Source organism: Entelurus aequoreus, linkage group LG17, assembly GCF_033978785.1.
Source record: "Entelurus aequoreus isolate RoL-2023_Sb linkage group LG17, RoL_Eaeq_v1.1, whole genome shotgun sequence".
Lineage (NCBI taxonomy): Eukaryota > Metazoa > Chordata > Actinopteri > Syngnathiformes > Syngnathidae > Entelurus > Entelurus aequoreus.
In genome coordinates this window covers 45,325,918-45,345,336 of record NC_084747.1, presented here as the reverse complement: position 1 = coordinate 45,345,336, position 19,419 = coordinate 45,325,918, and the positions used below count along the sequence as shown (strand labels likewise).

The 19,419-nt window shown below is 36.8% G+C and overlaps 1 protein-coding gene across 6 annotated transcripts in view; it reads right to left on the bottom strand.

The window, feature by feature from the left end:
• The window catches only part of pde4d (phosphodiesterase 4D, cAMP-specific), a 422,736-nt gene that overhangs the window by 23,940 nt on the left and 379,377 nt on the right, over positions 1-19,419 (bottom strand). For all 6 annotated transcript variants that reach the window (XM_062025749.1, XM_062025750.1, XM_062025751.1 and 3 more), the window contains exons 3-6: positions 19,077-19,113; positions 18,910-18,989; positions 18,731-18,780; positions 9,173-9,285 (exon numbers count right to left, since the gene is read on the bottom strand). In XM_062025749.1, coding sequence (XP_061881733.1) covers positions 9,173-9,285; positions 18,731-18,780; positions 18,910-18,989; positions 19,077-19,113 — 280 coding nt within the window. The remainder of the gene's footprint in view (positions 1-9,172; positions 9,286-18,730; positions 18,781-18,909; positions 18,990-19,076; positions 19,114-19,419) is intronic.

Genomic DNA, 19,419 nt, shown 5'->3' with positions numbered 1-19,419 from the left:
CGTCTTATATTTGTGTTAAAACAGTATTTTGCAAAAACAAACAACCAAAAAAAACACCATAGTTGACTCCAATGAAAGCTTTTTCAGGTAAAAAATGTTTACATTTATGAAATAACTTTTGCCATGAAAATGCTAATATTTGTTACAAAATACTATTAATGGTATATTAAGACTGTATTTGTTTCCGGACTTGGAAAAATATGTCTTATGTCTGGGGCCTAGCAATTTATACATACAAACCAGCTTGTGGCGGCAAACGACTTCAACAAAACAAAGGAGTCAGAGCTTTTCTTTCAGTCACACACAAACACACACATACACATACACACACACTGTTGACCTGAAGAGATACAGCCGTGACACACAGACCCATTAGCCTACTTCACATAAATATACCCCAGTGATTATTCTGGACTACCTCAAAACGTATCTGGGAATCTTCTGAGAGGTGTCCCTGCACCAAAAGTATTGCCAGGTTTGTGAAAATGCTGCCATAAATAGACTTTGTGGTGGTGAAATGGACTGTCTCCGTTTACTTCACACCACATCAACAGAAACCAATGTTGGTCATTTACAGCTAGGATGAAGCTGATGAGGCGGTTGGCTTGCTGTGATCCGACCCACCGCTAATACGAACACACACACACACGCACACGCACACAAACATACAGTTCTCCTCCTTGTTATGCAATCAACACACGTATGGATGGCTCTGACAGAAGGTGTGAACACAAACTATTGGGTAAAAATTGGAAAGTGTCACACCAAGCGTAGCCGTCCCTAGTGCAATTTGTTCTTTGGCACAATGACCAAAAATAGCAACTCCCCAGTGAATGACACTTGCAGAGAGTGTTTTTGTTGTTGTTGTCTTTTTTCCCCCCCACCAAACAACATATGGGATGGTGTCCATGTATGAGCATCAAATGCACATCTGATAGTCACTAGTGCAGGGGTGGCAACCCAAAATGTTGAAAGAGCCATACTGGACCAAAAATCGCATACGACAATCTGTCTAGAGGCGCAAAAAATGTAAAGTCTTATACAAGTGTTATAATGAAGGTAACATATGATGTAAGTGTCTATATTACTGATATTAGCCTACTATCAAAATTACTTTAAAAGTCCTATATAAGTGTTCTAATGAAAGCAACACATGATGTAAGTGTCTATATTGGCCTACTATCAAAATTACTTTAAAAGTCTTATATAAGTGTTAGAATGAAGGCAACACATGATTTAAGTGTCTATATTAGCCTACCATCAAAATGACTTTAAAAGTCTTATATAATTGTTATAATGAAGGCAACACATGATGTAAGTGTCTATATTAGCCTACTATCAAAATTACTTTACAAGTCCTATATAAGTGTTATAATGAAAGCAACACATGATGTAAGTGTCTATATTAGCCTACTATCAAAATGACTTTAAAAGTCTTATATAAGTGTTATAATGAAGGCAAAACATGATTTAAGAGTCTATATTAGCCTACTATCAAAATGACTTTAAAAGTCCTATATAAGTGTTATAATGAAGACAACACATTATGTAAGTGTCTATATTAGATATATTAGCCTACTATCAAAATGACTTTAAAAGTCTTATATAATTGTTATAATGAAGGCAACACATGATGTAAGTGTCTATATTAGCCTACTATCAAAATTACTTTAAAAGTCCTATATAAGTGTTATAATGAAGGCAACACGTGATGTAAGTGTCTATATTAGCTATATTAGCCTACTATCAAAATGACTTTAAAAGTCTTATATAATTGTTATAATGAAGGCAACACATGATGTAAGTGTCTATATTAGCTATATTAGCCTACTATCAAAATGACTTTAAAAGTCCTATATAAGTGTTATAATGAAGGCAACACATGATGTAAGTGTCTATATTAGCCTACTATCAAAATGACTTTAAAAGTCCTATATAAGTGTTATAATGAAGGCAACACGTGATGTAAGTGTCTATATTAGCTATATTAGCCTACTATTAAAATGACTTTAAAAGTCTTATATAATTGTTATAATGAAGGCAACACATGATGTAAATGTCTATATTAGCCTACTATCAAAATTACTTTACAAGTCCTTTATAAGTGTTATAATGAAAGCAACACATGATGTGTCTATATTAGCCTACTATCAAAATGACTTTAAAAGTCTTATATAAGTGTTATAATGAAGGAAACACATGATTTAAGTGTCTATATTAGCCTACTATCAAAATGACTTTAAAAGTCCTATATAATTGTTATAATGAAGGCAACACATGATGTAAATGTCTATATTAGCCTACTATCAAAATTACTTTACAAGTCCTATATAAGTGTTATAATGAAAGCAACACATGATGTAAAGTGTCTATATTAGCCTACTATCAAAATGACTTTAAAAGTCTCATATAAGTGTTATAATGAAGGCAACACATGATTTAAGTGTCTATATTAGCCTACTATCAAAATGACTTTAAAAGTCCTATATAACTGTTATAATGAAAGCAACACATGATGTAAGTGTCTATATCAGCCTACTATCAAAATGACTTTAAAAGTCCTATATAAGTGTTATAATGAAGGCAACACGTGATGTAAGTGTCTATATTAGCTATATTAGCCTACTATCAAAATGACTTTAAAAGTCTTATATAATTGTTATAATGAAGGCAACACATGATGTAAATGTCTATATTAGCCTACTATCAAAATTACTTTACAAGTCCTATATAAGTGTTATAATGAAAGCAACACATGATGTAAGTGTCTATATTAGCCTACTATCAAAATTACTTTAAAAGTCTTATATAAGTGTTATAATGAAGGCAACACATGATTTAAGTGTCTATATTAGCCTACTATCAAAATGACTTTAAAAGTCCTATATAAGTGTTATAATGAAGGCAACACATGATATAAGTGTCTATATTAGCTATATTAGCCTACTATCAAAATGACTTTAAAAGTCTTATATAATTGTTATAATGAAGGCAACACGTGATGTAAGTGTCTGTAGTAGCCTACTATCAAAATGACTTTAAAAGTCTTACATAATTGTTATAATGAAGGCAACACGTGATGTAAGTGTCTATATTAGCCTACTACCAAAATGACTTTAAAAGTCTTATATAATTGTTATAATGAAGGCAACACATGATGTAAGTGTCTATATTAGCCTACTACCAAAATGACTTTAAAAGTCTTACATAAGTTTTGTAATGAAGGCAACACATGATGTAAGTGTCTATATTAGCTAGAATAACCTACTATAAATATGACGTATGTGTCGCAGGCTGACGCAAATCTTTGTTGACAGAAATGTTGAAATGTAATATTTATTTCACACATTTTTACAACATTGGAAAACATTACTAACACAGAGGCTTTTCAGAGGGTGAGATAACTCCTGGAAATTACTAGCTTAGAATGGCCAAAGGTAAAGACGTGTATGTTAAAGTTGAAGGAAACGGAAACTGCAAATAAAATGACCTCAAACGTATCTAAAATACGAGGCATAATGATGCATTATGTACATACAGCTGGCCTAAATAGAATTTTAGCATCGATAAGCTTGCAGTCATGCAGTGACCAAATATGTCTGATTAGCACTCCACACAAGTCAATAACATCGACAAAGCTCACCTCTGTGCATTCACGCACAGCATAAAACGTTTGGTAGACAAATAGAGACAAAGAAGGAGTAGCATAAAAGACGTCTTTCTGTGGCAGCATTAAGGAAAGTAGTACATGTAAACAAACTACGTTGCGTTCAAAGACTTCCGAAATGAGTTGGACAAAATGGCGCTCAGTGAAGCATGTTTAATATAAACAGTGGGATTTGTAACACTTTTTTTGTGTCATGTTTGTCCTCCTACAGAAACCATATTAAAACAAAATATATATTTTTTCCCCATTTTCATACATTTTTGAAAAAGCTCCAGGGAGCCACTAGGGCGTCGCTAAAGAGCCGCACGTTGCTGACCCCCGCACTAGTGTTTATAGCAACAACAATTTTCAGTCTTCTTTCAAGCAGACACTGCAATAAATAGCGCATGTTCCTTTTCCTACCAATTAAAAACTGGCGCTGTCTGTGCTACACATTTCACTTAAATACAATTATTTATTTGATTCAACTTAGTCATTTTGGGTTTTAATTATACCACTATAATCATGTTGATAATAAGTTACAATAGTTTGTTTTAGCATTTTATAGGATTACATGCAAAATATTGCACTAGCTGCGGCATAGCTCGGTTGGTAGAGTGGCCGTGCCAGCAACTTGAAGGTTCCAGGTTCGATCCCCGCTTCCGCCATCCTAGTCACTGCCGTTGTGTCCTTGGGCAGGACACATTACCCACCTTCTCCCAGTGCCACCCACACTGGTTTAAATGATAAATGGGTTATACTTGTATAGCGCTTTTCTACCTTCAAGGTACTCAAAGCGCTTTGACAGTATTTCCACATTCACCCATTCACACACACATTCACACACTGATGGCGGGAGCTGCCATGCAAGGCGCTAACCAGCAGCCATCAGGAGCAAGGGTGAAGTGTCTTGCCCAAGGACACAACGGACGTGACTAGGATGGTAGAAGGTGGGGATTGAACCCCAGTAACCAGCAACCGTCCGATTGCTGGCACGGCCACTCTACCAACTTCGCCACAAATGTAACTTAGATATTGGGTTTCACTAGAGAAAAGCGCTATATAAATATAATTCACTTCACTATTATTAGCAGAACAACTGTATTTTTAAGGAGTTTACTTAAACACGATTTGCATTATCGTATTACATATAATAATATAATACAATATACAGTGGTAACTCAACTTCTCAAGTCGAGTCGAGTCTCTCGGTTCACGGTTATGCTTTAAGTTGCAAGCAACATTTTGAGTTACAAGCAGTAGTAAACACCGTTAAGTCCGACCAAAACATCTGGTTTTACTTGCAGCCAAAGATCAACATAATATAGTTTTGCAACCGCATGGGAAGGAAGAAAGTGCGTGTGAAAGGATGTGGATGATATTCATTGAATTAAAGAAAGAATTCATCAAAAACATGTTTGAGCGACTTGACGAAGCAATTCGAGCATATCACTGCTAGTCTGTACCATACTGAAGTAGATTAAGTCCAACATCAGCCAATAAGGTTAAAATAATATTTAAATGGTGGATATGTGTCCATTAAAATATGGAAAACTGCTGATGGTGTGTTTGATTAGAAGTAGCTGGAAGGAGATACCGTAGCAGTCTGCTCTCCTAGATAAATGCTATACATTATTGTTACATTACTTCATAAAACTACTGCAGTTGTTAGTAAAACATTCTATTGTATTGATTTGATACAACATTTCTTATCTAAAATAAAGTTTTACATTAAGTGTTTGGGCAAGTATCAATTGATTTCAATTTGTTTCAATGGGAGATGTTGATTTGAGATACAAGTGTTTTCAGTTAAGAGCTCCGTCGCAGAACAAGATGAGGTACTCCTGTAATATGTGTTTTATCTGAGTTGTGCAAATGCTACATGTTCAAATTTTCGCCCATAATGTTGTGTTTTTTTTAAATTTCTTCCATTCGGCCATTCCAGCATGTTATTTTTGTGGCACAAAAAAACTAAACAACAATAATAAAGCTATTTAAATACATTTATAAATGTTAAATTAATCAATTATCATGTGAAAAAAACCTTAAATTATTATATATGTGACTGGTTAATGTATCACCATATTGAATTATTAAATTGTGTAACATAATGCAAAAAATTAGGTGTCACCAATCAAATTTAACTTCAAATATTTATCTTTATTCATATTTAATTTTTTTTATTTGATTTTATTTTATGAGCAATTTATTATTTTTATCTATGCATATTATTATTATTAATATTCATTCAAGCTTTATTGCAGACTCCAACGTCCAACTTAAGTAGACAGACAATCACATACAATACATAAAACAAACAAAATATAGTATGAAAGGCATTATCCCATACTGTTAAAAGCAGTGCTTGTGCATATTCAGTAAAAAGGCATCTAATAAATTCAAAATATATATATATATATATATACTTGAAAAATGTGTCTACACATTCTATAAAAGGCAGAGATACCAGTGTTTCCATATATACGATTGGTACAAATTTTCGCCCATAATGTTGTGTTTTCTTGAAATGTCTTCCATTCGGCCATTCCAGCATGTTATTTTTGTAGCACAAAAAAACAAAACAATAATAATAAAGCTATTTAAATAAATTTATGAATGTTAAATTAATCAATTAACATGTGAAAAAACCCTTAAATTATTATATATGTGACTGGTCAATGTATCACCATATTGAATTATTAAATTGTGTAACATAATGCAAAAAATTAAGTGTCACCAATCAAATTTAACTTCAAATATTTATCTTTATTCATATTTTATTTTTAATTTGTATTTTATTTTATGAGCAATTTATTATTTTTTATCTATGAATATTATTATTATTAGTATTCAATCAAGCTTTATTGCAGACTCCAACGTCCAAGTAGACAGACAATCATATACAATACATAAAACAAACGAAATACAGTATGAAAGGCATCATCACATACTGTTAAAAGCAGTGCTTGTGCATATTCAGTAAAAAGGCATCTAATAAATTAAAAAATATATATATATACTTTAAAAATGTGTCTACACATTCTATAAAAGGCAGAGATACCAGTGTTTCCATATATACGATTGGTACCTAACAGAACTACACCTAGGCTTGGTTATCTGTATAATAAGATCATTCTTGGACCCCTGCAGTCTACATATTATTATTACTGTACTATACTACTTATTACAACTACTATTGTCATACTATACCTTTTAGTCTATTGAATGTACAAATCTATTGCACATAATAGATTGGCGGGATTAATAAACTGATGGTTGAACTGCCATGTAAACAACGCCCAATATTGATACAACATTTCAGGTTAAATTGATCACTGAAATGTATCATAGTTACATTTTTGTCCAGTTTCCAAACAAAATGATGAGTACTAAACAAAAGACGTGTGTACTTTAGGAATGTTGTTATCCTGATGTGCCTCACATTATTTTCCGAACCTTGTATCAACACCGGACTCTAACTGATTGATTCAACAGAGAGTGTGTGACTTCGTCCACACATCAAAACGCTCATCAAAACAGCTGCTTCCATACAAATTTATTATCATATATTATTACTTTCCAGTTTATGATGAATTACAAATATGGGTGCATTTATATAGGAGTGTGTTCGAGATGAATATATATCACATATGATGGGTTGCTGGAGGGAGATAGATAGCAAGCTGATTTGGTCTGGAGCTGTTGCCATGACAACCAGATATAGTAAAGCAGTGGAGGTTGGGTGGGGAAAAAAAACAAAAAACACAACAAAAAAACATTTCCCGCATTTAAATGAGCTCATGTATGTGATGATGGTTGACATCAGCGCCGAGTGTGTCATGCCTTTGTCTCCTGGTCCTTGCAGACCCCCGCCACCCCGTCACATAACCACCACCCTCCCCTTTTGTGTGACATCACAAGGTGTGACATCACCCCAACCCAAAGCTGATGAACAATCAGAGTGTGCACACACACACACACACACACACACACACACACACACACACACACACACACACACACACACACACACACACACACACACACACACACACTGTGGAGGTGACTGAGCATGCTCCCTGCCTGTATGATGATGCTAACGCTGAAAAACTGGTACAGACGTGCTAATAACGCTGCAGCAGCATGAGCAAACACAACACATGTCATTTGTGACATACAATATAGCAACACAAACACCGGTCAGCATAACTGAGGATCTGTGCATGCTTATTATTATACTATATTATTTAAAATAACATGTCACATGACTGTATGTATGTATTTATGTATGTATGTATCTTCTACCTCTGAACCGCTGCACACAAAAGCAGGTACATTCATCAAAACATGCACTTCTACTGTGTTGCTTATACTCTTTATTTTCCTCCCAGACACACCATATGATGGCGCTGTTGACTTTTGGCATCTTCTGTCTGCACATTCTAAGCAAGATTGGTTGGAAAAACATGGCCGCCGCCATCAAGCAAAACATCTTTGCAGGGGCCACACTTGACTTAGCAACTTATTGGACATAAATCACAGACAATTTGTTTAATGATTATGAAAAATATGCCTTAACTGCTAGCAGGTCTTTCAAAACAGTTGGAGCACAAACAATCTGGCATGTCATACGTGTCATTTGAGCTTTTCACAGACTGTTAACTACCACAGTGCAGCCATCTATACAATATAAATATACGTTTGTAATAGTACTGTGGTTGTGACACAGTTGCTTGGGTAGCCATGTTGTATATTAAGTTACACTCAAAAGTGCACAAAAGGACATGCATCCAATAATAAACCATTGAAATGAATGATATTTTTTTAAAGCAACAAACAATGGGGGTGTAGGCGTACTTGTAGGTATGAATCCTACCCACAATGTGCATATTATGTCATTTTATGGCTAACAGCTTCTTTAAAACATGCTTTACAAATGAACAAAGGTGGCATCTTTATTTAAATTGTGCTTTTATAGTAGCACATTTCTTCAAATTGCGACAGTTTAATCCAATACATTCCTCTTTTTCAGCAAAAGACGATTAAACAGGTTAACTTTAACAAATAAATGAAGGTGTTCATAGTATGATGTATAATTAAATATCTGTCATATTTTATTTTATAGAGGTATACATGTATATTTATTATATTATTATCATTTTCAAATATTATGACTTGTTTTTTCTTATTAGCATATTTTATTATACTATTTTAAGCATAGACTGTATTACATTTAATACATTATACAGTATGTATATTCATTATAATTTATTTGTACATTATGACTTATTTTTTCCATACTATTATCATGTAATTTTACTATTTTAAGCATAAAACATTTGACTATTTAGCATAAATAAATCAATTTTAAAATACCATTAAATAGTCCTATCGACTTGAAAATGATGCAAATATGTAATATTATAAAAATGCATTAACCCTCTAATAAACTCCTTGCCAGGCACTCTCTGCAGTTGAATAAATGCCCCCAGCCACTACATGAATTGCTGTTTTGGTTATTCTTACCTTGTTGGATGCCATCTCGCTGACCGAGTGTCTGGTCTGCAGCGTCTCCAGCTGGTCCAGGCACCAGTCCAGCTCCTCCAGGGTCTCAGTGGCCAGTTTCTGGTAGGCCTCCTCTGCGGGGGCGAGACAGGACGGCAAGGGGTCAGTAAGGGCCCGCTTCAGGGGCCTAGCGGACGGCCCAGGCCTGGGGTCTCCCACCCCACACACAGCTAAGCTGGGATACCCCGAGTAGACACATGGGCGACTCTTCATACTGGACGGGCGCTCCGGCTTTTAGAGTGGGGGGGCCTGGGAGTAGGGCCTTGGTGGAACGGGGGTCCAAACCCAATCCTGCCTACGTCCTTTGATCGGATTGAATGGGTGGCAAAACGTCAGCCGGGATAATCAAGGGTGTCCAGATGTTAGCGGCAGATAAAGATTAGCCATAAAGAGGCAGCTCACTCACACTAACTTCCTGTCCCTCTACAATGTCATTCATACGAGACAACGTGTGATTCCAGTCGTGCAGCCGGACCAGTCTGCTTAGCGGGCCCATGTTGTCCGCCACACCAGGAGGGAGGATGGAGCCACACGAGACCCGGCCGGGGGCTCACAACCGCTTCGGATGCATGTCGAAGCATCCTGACATGACCAACACACACACAGCTGACACACACTCACACACAGCAATGCATGATGCTTCAGTCTGATCTCCTGTGTGCAAATACAACCTCCATGAGGGTAATTCCTGTATGCTGCTGGGGGTACGGATGGAGGGATAGAGGGGGTGGGTTTCTGTTGCTTCGGCGTCCCTGGTAGCCAAAACGTGCTGTACCTAAAGCCTGAGAGGACCGCACTGGAGACGGGGAAGGGCGGGTAACAACACATGGACTGGATTAGAAGTGGAGGAGGATCTCCTTACTATAGTGGAGCGTGTGTGCACATCATGCACGTATGACCCGCATACTAATAATGCACAGAGCGAGAGGTAAACAATTAAAATGGCGGCGGAGATATTAGCATGTTTAGGTGCGGTTGTCTTTAAACTGGAAGCCACTGATGTTGCCAAATTGATGCTTATGAAAGCATCTTTTAATGTATGTATTAGAAAATAGAAATGTCCGATAATGGCTTTTTTGCTGATATCCGATATTCCGATATTGTCCAACTCTTAATTACCGATTCCGATATCAACCAATACCGATATATATACAGTGGTGGAATTAACACATTATTATGCCTAATTTTGTTGTGATGCCCCGCTGGATGCATTAAACAATGTAACAAGGTTTTCCAAAATAAATCAACTCAAGTTATGGAAAAAAATGCCAACATGGCACTGCCATATTGGAATTTGGGACATGCTCTCCCTGAGAGAGCATGAGGAGGTTGAGGTGAGCGGGGTTGAGGTTGGGGGGGGGGGGGTCTTTGAATTCATCTGTAACGTGTATTTATTTTATTTTATTTTATTTGACTAATTCAGTACAAAATACATGATGACATCTTCGTTTAATTAAGTAGATTGCTGACCTGTGGGAAATACCATCTCTTACCCAGCATAATGAATGATTGTCATTTGTATTTTATTTATTTTTTTATATACATATAAAAATGTGTATATATATATATATATATATATATATATATAAATATGTATATATATGGTGGTAGGGGGCAGTGGGGGTGTATATTGTAGCGTCCCGGAAGAGTTAGTGCTGCAAGGGGTTCTGGGTATTTGTTCTGTTGTGTTACGGTGCGGATGTTCTCCCGAAATGTGTTTGTAAGTCTTGTTTCGTGTGGGTTCACTGTGTGGCGCATATTTGTAACAGTGTTAAAGTTGTTTATACGGCTACCCTCAGTGTGACCTGTATGGCTGTTGATCAAGTATGCTTTGCATTCACTTGTGTGTGTGTAAAGACGTAGATATTATGTGATTGGGCCGGCCCGCAAAGGCAGTGCCTTTAAGGTTTGTTGGCGCTCTGTACTTCTCCCTACGTCCGTGTACACAGCAGCGTTTTAAAAAGTCATAAATTGTACTTTTTGAAACCGATACCGATAATTTTGAAACCGATACCGATAATTTCCGATATTACATTTTAAAGCATTTATCTGCCGATATTATCGGCAGTCCGATATTATCGGACATCCCTATTAGAAAACAATACGGAACAATTATGAAACTTAGAAGGGGGGGAAAAATGGCGAATTTGAATTGAGAGGCACCTTCAAATACAAACAAAAATTACGTCAAGTTCTATTTTTACCCCCTAAAGAAAATACTGTAAAGCAAATTGGTCTGTTCCAGAGTCAAACTCCACAGGCAATGTTAGTGAGTAACTTGTTAAAGTTAAAGTTAAAGTAGATAGATCGATAGTACTTTATTGATTCCTTCAGGAAAAAAGTACCACTGATAGTCACACACACACTAGGTGTGGTGAAATTACCCTCTGCATTTGACCCATCCCCTTGTTTCAACTCCCTGGGAGGTGAGTGGAGCAGTGAGCAGCAACGGTGGCCGCGCTCGGGAATCATTTTGGTGATTTAACCCCCAATTCCAACCCTTGATGCTGAGTGCCAAGCAGGGAGGTAATGGGTCCCATTTTTATAGTCTTTGGTATGACTCGGCCTTGACATGATTAACTGCCACACACGTGTAAAAGAGACAAAGACACGCAAAAACAAAAGTCGAACAAAAATGTGACGTTCCAAGTGCAGCAATATATTCACTATTTATTCATTAGGATTTTATCGATTATTCATTTATTTAATTTGTTACAAATCCCGCACAGGAAGTGAGCAAACAAGTGTGTAAGAAATTGAAATCGGAAGAAGGGTACGATTAAATAAGCTCGGCTTCTTTCTACTCCTTTTCAGCCATGTGGCATGCATCTTCCAAATAATTTAAAACTATAACCCAGGGGTCGGGAACCTTTTTGGCTGAGAGAGCCATGAAAGCCAAATATTTTTAAATGTATTTCCGTGGGAGCCATATAATATTTTTTAACACGGAATACAACTAAACGTGTGCATTTTTAAGTAAGACCAACATTTTTAGAGTATAATAAGTCTCTTATTCTTTTTAATAACATTGTTGTTCTGAAACTAACCAATAACAAATAAAATACTTCTTACCATTAATGCGACTTCTTGAACAGGTGCGGTAGAAAAATGGATGGATGGATTAGAATGCATGAGAATGTTTTATATTTTTAACGTTATTTTTAACACTGTGATTATCAGCGGAATTACTCATTACTTATCGCGTTAAGCAATGTCAGCTAAGATTTATCTGAGATCCAGATACAGTCATCAAAAGAGCCACAGGTTCCCTACCCCTGGTTTATACTAAAGCTAGCTAAATAATATATTTTAAATTGGCATGCAATACTTGGTATTTTGTTTTTTGTTTTGAGCTGCTTTTTTGAAATTGTCCCGAAAAAAACATTTGAATATGTTATGCTCTTTTATCCGTAAAACTATAATGAAGTAAAACAATCGACCTACACAAGACCTCCAATGGAGAACAAACAGGAAGGTGTTTGCAGAGCGATACTGTCACCTCGGGACGTTTGAGGTATTGCTGGAATTAATAAGTGTGGAAAAACCTACAGAAAATGCAAAACAAAGCAAACTATGACAAAGTAAAAATATGTCTCGTCTCGCAATGGAGAGGGAACATGAAAGGTGTTTGAAGAGTGATACTGTAAAAAAAAAAAAAAAATACACTATACTCTGAAATGAAACTAAAATAAAATAAAATGTCCTTATCCTTTTAAGTTGCCTGAGAGCCATGCAAACATGTGGCATTCATTAGCAAGCTTATTTGCAAGCTAGCCATTATGCTACATGCATATCAGCTATATACCGTATTTTTCGGACTATAAGTCGCAGTTTTTTTCATAGTTTGGTGCGACTTATACTCAGGAGCGACTTATGTGTGAAATTATTACCATATTACCATAAAATATCAAATAATATTATTTAGCTCATTCACGCAAGAGACTAGACGTATAAGATTTCATGGGATTTAGCGATGACAGATTGTTTGGTAAACGTATAGCATGTTCTATATGTTATAGTTATTTGAATGACTCTTACCATAATATGTTACGTTAACATACCAGGCACGTTCTCAGTTGGTTATTTATGCGTCATATAACGTACACTTATTCAGCCTGTTGTTCACTATTCTTTATTTATTTTAAATTGCCTTTCAAATGTCTATTCTTGGTGTTGGGTTTTATCAAATACATTTCCCCCAAAAATGCGACTTATACTCCAGTGCGACTTATATATGTTTTTTTCCTTCTTTATTATGCATTTTCGGCCGGTGCGACTTATACTCCGGAGCGAGTTATACTCCGAAAAATACGGTACTATTCACATGAATAAAACATGCGTACATAACTGAGTCTTTCCCATGTTTAAATAAGTTCCCTTTCTGATTATATGCTCATCATCACACTTTTTTACTTACACAAAAAAGGAGTATCTTTTGAATTGATTTTACTTTACCTCAAAATTGCCCCAGTATGTACACATGTATGAGACACAATGTATTGTTAGGGGGGCAACAGTGTCATTGCAGGCACGAATGGATTGAGAAAGAGGAGCAGTCATCATTTAAAAGCTCCTATGTCACTTTATCGTCAGAAAAATCCCCCTTCTTCTGTTTCTCTGACAATCCCGCTTCCCTCTCCCACCCTGAACATCCGCCTCCTATTCTTTCCCCCTCCCTGGTTGGGTGTCAGCGACCGGGGTGCTACCCTCTCTGACAGCGACTGAACTGACGTCAATGACATTCTTCTCATGCTTAGTGCGACATCAGACACCGGCCGCTCCGAGAGGCCACTCTGCTGCACAGACAGAGTGGTTGCATACAAACTGTGCGGCGGAGCAGCCGCATGGGGAAGTCGGACTGCGAGGAAGGACGAGAGACGATGACGGACAAAGGTGTCGAGGGACACCCTAATGGAAGATTAATCAATCCATCTTACTTTTTATGTCTTTTTCATAGGACGATTTGTTGGACATTTGTATGCTTTCAACTTTGTTAGAACTAGTGTTGTCCCGATACCAAAATGATATCGATACTTTTCGGTAATTTTCTAAATAAAGGGGACCACAAAAAATTGCATTATTGGCTTTATTTTAACAAAAAAATCTTAGGGTACATTAAACATATGTTTCTTATTGCAAGTTTGTCCTTAAATAAAATAGTGAACATACAAGACAACTTGTCTTTTAGTAGTAAGTAAGCAAACAAAGGCTCCTAATTTAGCTGCTGACATATGCAGTAACATATTGTGTCATTTTCCATTCTAATATTTAGGACAAGTGGTAGAACATGAATGATACTGTTTACTGTTGATATCTGCTTACTTTCTCTTTTAACATGTTCTATCTACACTTCTGTTAAAATATAATAATCACTTATTCTTCTGTTGTTTGATACTTTACATTAGTTTTGAATGATACCACAAATTTGGGTATCAATCCGATACCCAGTAGTTACAGTATCATACATTGGTCATATTCAAAGTCCTCATGTGTCCAGGGACATATTTTCTGAGTTTATAAATATAATCCATCCATTCATCCATCCATCCATCCATCTTCCTCCGCTTATCCGAGGTCGGGTCGCGGGGGCAGCAGCCTAAGCAGGGAAGCCCAGACTTTCCTCTCCCCAGCCACTTCATCCAGCTCTTCCCGGAGGATCCCGAGGCATTCCCAGGCCAACCCGGAGACATAGTCTACCCAACGTGTCCTGGGTCTTCCCCGTGGCCTCCTACCGGTCGGACGTGCCCTAAACACCTCATGACCAGATGCCCGAACCACCTCATCTGGCTCCTCTCGATGTGGAGGAGCAGCGGCTTTACTTTGAGCTCCCCCCGGATGACAGAGCTTCTCACCCTATCTCTAAGGGAGAGCCCCGCCACCCGGCGGAGGAAACTCATTTCGGTCGCTTGTACCCGTGATCTTGTCCTTTCGGTCATAACCCAAAGCTCATGACCATAGGTGAGGATAGGAACGTAGATCGACCAGTAAATTGAGAGCTTTGCCTTCCGGCTCAGCTCCTTCTTCACCACAACGGATCGATACAGCGTCCGCATTACTGAAGACGCCGCACCGATCCGCCTGTCGATCTCACGATCCACTCTTCCCTCACTCGTGAACAAGACTCCAAGGTACTTAAACTCCTCCATTTGGGGCAGGGTTTCCTCCCCAACCCGGAGATGGCACTCCACCCTTTTCCATGGACCATATATATAAATATAATATGAATTTAAAAAAAATGAAAGAAGATGTGATGCCAAAAAATATAAATGTAATCATAGTAGTATCGACTAGATACGCTCCTGTACTTGGTATCATTACAGTGGATGTTAGGTGTAGCTCCACCAATAGCGTTTGTTTACATTTTGACGCCGGTGAGCTACGGTGTGCAGTGAAGCATGTTTAGCTAGCTAGTACCGAATATTATTAATTAGTATCGAGGTACTATACTACTATACTGTACAACCCTATTTGGAAGACTTCGGGGAAGTTTCTGTTCCCTTGAACAGGCATGCTTGAGATTGGTGTGGATGGACCCCTTTTAGAGTATACATAAAAAAAGGGCCATTATACTTGCTACACTATATACTACATGCTTTTTCTAACTTAATTAGACTTTAAAATGTTTAATTAAATAATTATTTATATAATTTCATTCTTATTATATTATTATTCTTTTATACGTCTCCAGAAACAGAGTTCATATACGGTATATTGAAAATGAAAAGAAAAAAATGGCATGCCATACTTACTGTAGTTACTACTACAGCACTACATTTTGGGGTTGTATTTAGACTTTTGAAACCAATCATATCAATAAAAAAATTAATATGTACACTACCGTTCAAAAGTTTGGGGTCACATTGAAATGTCCTTATTTTTGAAGGAAAAGCACTGTACTTTTCAATGAAGATAACTTTAAACTAGTCTTAACTTTAAAGAAATACACTCTATACATTGCTAATGTGGTAAATGACTATTCTAGCTGCAAATGTTTGGTTTTTGGTGCAATATCTACATAGGTGTATAGAGGCCCATTTCCAGCAACTATCACTCCAGTGTTCTAATGGTACAATGTGTTTGCTCATTGGCTCAGAAGGCTAATTGATGATTAGAAAACCCTTGTGCAATCATGTTCACACATCTGAAAACAGTTTAGCTCATTACAGAAGCTACAAAACTGACCTTCCTTTGAGCAGATTGAGTTTCTGGAGCATCACATTTGTGGGGTCAATTAAACGCTCAAAATGGCCAGAAAAGGAGAACTTTCATCTGAAACTCGACAGTCTATTCTTGTTCTTAGAAATGAAGGCTATTCCACAAAATTGTTTGGGTGACCCCAAACTTTTGAACGGTAGTGTATATTAAGTAACTATATATATAGGGTTAAAATACTATATACATAAAACATTGGCATATCATACTAATCTTTTGCCTTTTCGGTTTTTCAAAACAAACCCCATATACCAGGGGTGGGCAAACTTTTTGGCTCAGGGGCCACATTGGTTATCAAATGTGTTGGAACGAGTAGAAAGCTGCTCAAACATGGGCTACTTTAATCATAATACACCTATTTTCAACAATATCATATCAAAGAAACATAAAAATGGTATTACAGTGTCAACGCTTACAATCTCTTTTAGTGGGACCAGTCTTGTTAATCACCCTTTTTGCCGGTGCCTCGAAGTCTAGTATGAGTTTTGTTGTGGCAATTCTTTAAACAAATTCTCAGTTTTAATATTTGGCGGGCCGAATTAAAGGGATAGCGGGCCGGATGTGGCCGGCGGGCCGTAGTTTGCCCACCCCTGCCATATACAGTTTATATGAAATTAAAAAATATAATAAAATAGGCACGCCATTCTTACTTTCTACTTTGTACATACCTTCTTTTTTTTAAATTTAATTAAACTTATTAAGATAGGTTGATTGGCAACACTAAATTGGCCCTGGTGTGTGAATGTGAGTGTGAATGTTGCTAAGGGACAAGCGGTAGAAAATGGATGGATGGAAACTGGCAATATTAATTAAAAAAAATTAATATGTAAATAAGAAAAATGCATTGAGGGTAAAAATATATATATTTTTTAGAACATTATGCTTATTTGTCTGTTAAGTATTTAGAAACAGACCCATATACAGTATATAAAATAAAAATAAGAAAAATACCATTTCATATATATATATATATATATATATATATAAGGTCTGTGATGCGGTGGCGACTTGTCCAGGGTGTACCCCGCCTTCCGCCCGAATGCTGCTGAGATAGGCTTCAGCACCCCCCACGACCCCAAAAGGGACAAGCGGTAGAAAATGGATGGATGGATGGATATATATAAAGTGAAAATACTATATAATACATTAAAAAATGGCTAATTTTTTGTACGTTAAGTCAAAAATAATAAACAACTAACATAAATGTAAATATAAAAATGTAATACATCTCACATTAGACTGACACTATACAAAATCAAAACTTAAATAAATGCTGATAAATCTTATGGCATAAATGTTTTAATTATTGTGTCCTCCCTGAGATCGGTAGGTCGTGAGTTCAAATGCCGGCCTAGTCATACCAAAGACTAAAAAAATGGGACCCATTACCTCTCTGCTTGGCACTCAGCATCAAGGGTTCGTATTGGGGGTTAAATCACAAATATGATTCCCGGGCGCGGCCACTGCTGCTGCCCACTGCTCCCCTCACCTCCCAGGGGGTGGAACAAGGGGATGGGTCAAATGCAGAGGACACATTTCACCACACCTAGTGTGTGTGTGACAATCATTGGTACTTTATTATGACACAAAAGTGACTAATGTACAATAATGCTGAAAAAGACAACTTCTACAATGAGGATAAAATAAAAGGTGAACATGTTTTAAGGCGTTTTATCAAAAAAAAAAAGAGAATGATGTGAAAGTAGACTTACTGCAACATAGCATAGTGCAATAAAAGCAGTGCGATACGATCAAAAATATTGTTATAATATTATTATGATCACTCTGCAGACATCATACTGTCCTCTCTCCATTAGGCATCTTAAAAGGTATTTACTTTATTCTAGTTGACCGAGCTTTATTACACAGTGGCAAACTCCTCTTTATACAACACTTAAGATTGCTAAAATGTGACCTAAAGTACCGCCTGTACAGTTACTAAAGGTTTTTATGATGGCGACAAAACTGCTGTATCCTTGGAACGAGCCTTCGCATTACAACTCATCAATACTCTCAAACAATCCTACCCATGACTCACAGCTGTCACCGGTTTTAGGCAGGCAGTGCCCTTAATGGCTGGAAACCAGTATGATTGGCCCTCTAAATATAGACGCAGCAGGCGATTGATCACACTGTAAGTATAGCGTCTCCATCCCGGGCATAAATGTGTAATGGCGGAGAGATGTTACGTCAAAGCAAAGCACCCTTCAAGGACAAGTCCTAACTACAAGAAGAAAAGAACTCCTAAAGTAGGTCAGACAGTCTACAGAAGAAGCTGATGTGATGAAGTACAGTAGTGGTTTGTACCTGTAAAGGTGGTCTTGGTGATAGGGGGTGGGTTGCACATGGGTGATCTCCTATGGTGGGGAAAAAAACACATCTGTAGGACACTTTTTACTGATAGTGTTGCTGTACTACCCTTTACAAACAGCAGAGGGCAAATACAGACATGCATTAAAGTAGTATAGTGTTGTTTGCAAACATACTTATTATTGGATGCTCTGTCTTGCTGCAGGTTAGTTAATGCACCAAAGTTGTTCCGTACGGTTCTTAAGCTTGCAAGGACCTGAAAGGCAAAAAGCACAATATTTGTTCTTTTTTCATATGAGTATATATGCATATGTGCATTAAAGAGTGCATCAAAAGGGCTCACCTGTGCAAATGGCGTTACAATCATGTCGTCACCATGGCTGGAAAACACAAAAACAGAGGATTTAAAGCCACAATATGTAAAAGCTACACCTTAGAATAACGCCTTTAGTAACCTTGTCGATGGTTTTAAGTGGAGAAATTCCTCAAATACATTAAAAACAAAGTTTTAATACTGATAATAAATATTAAAAATAATTGAGTAATAATAATGACTTAAAAAATAATAATTAACAATAATGTCACATTTCTAAAACAAGTTTGAGTAAAAAAATACAAATTATATTTTACTGCATTCATTTTGTGATAAGATTTAGGTTCATAATATGCACAATAAGGTATTTCAA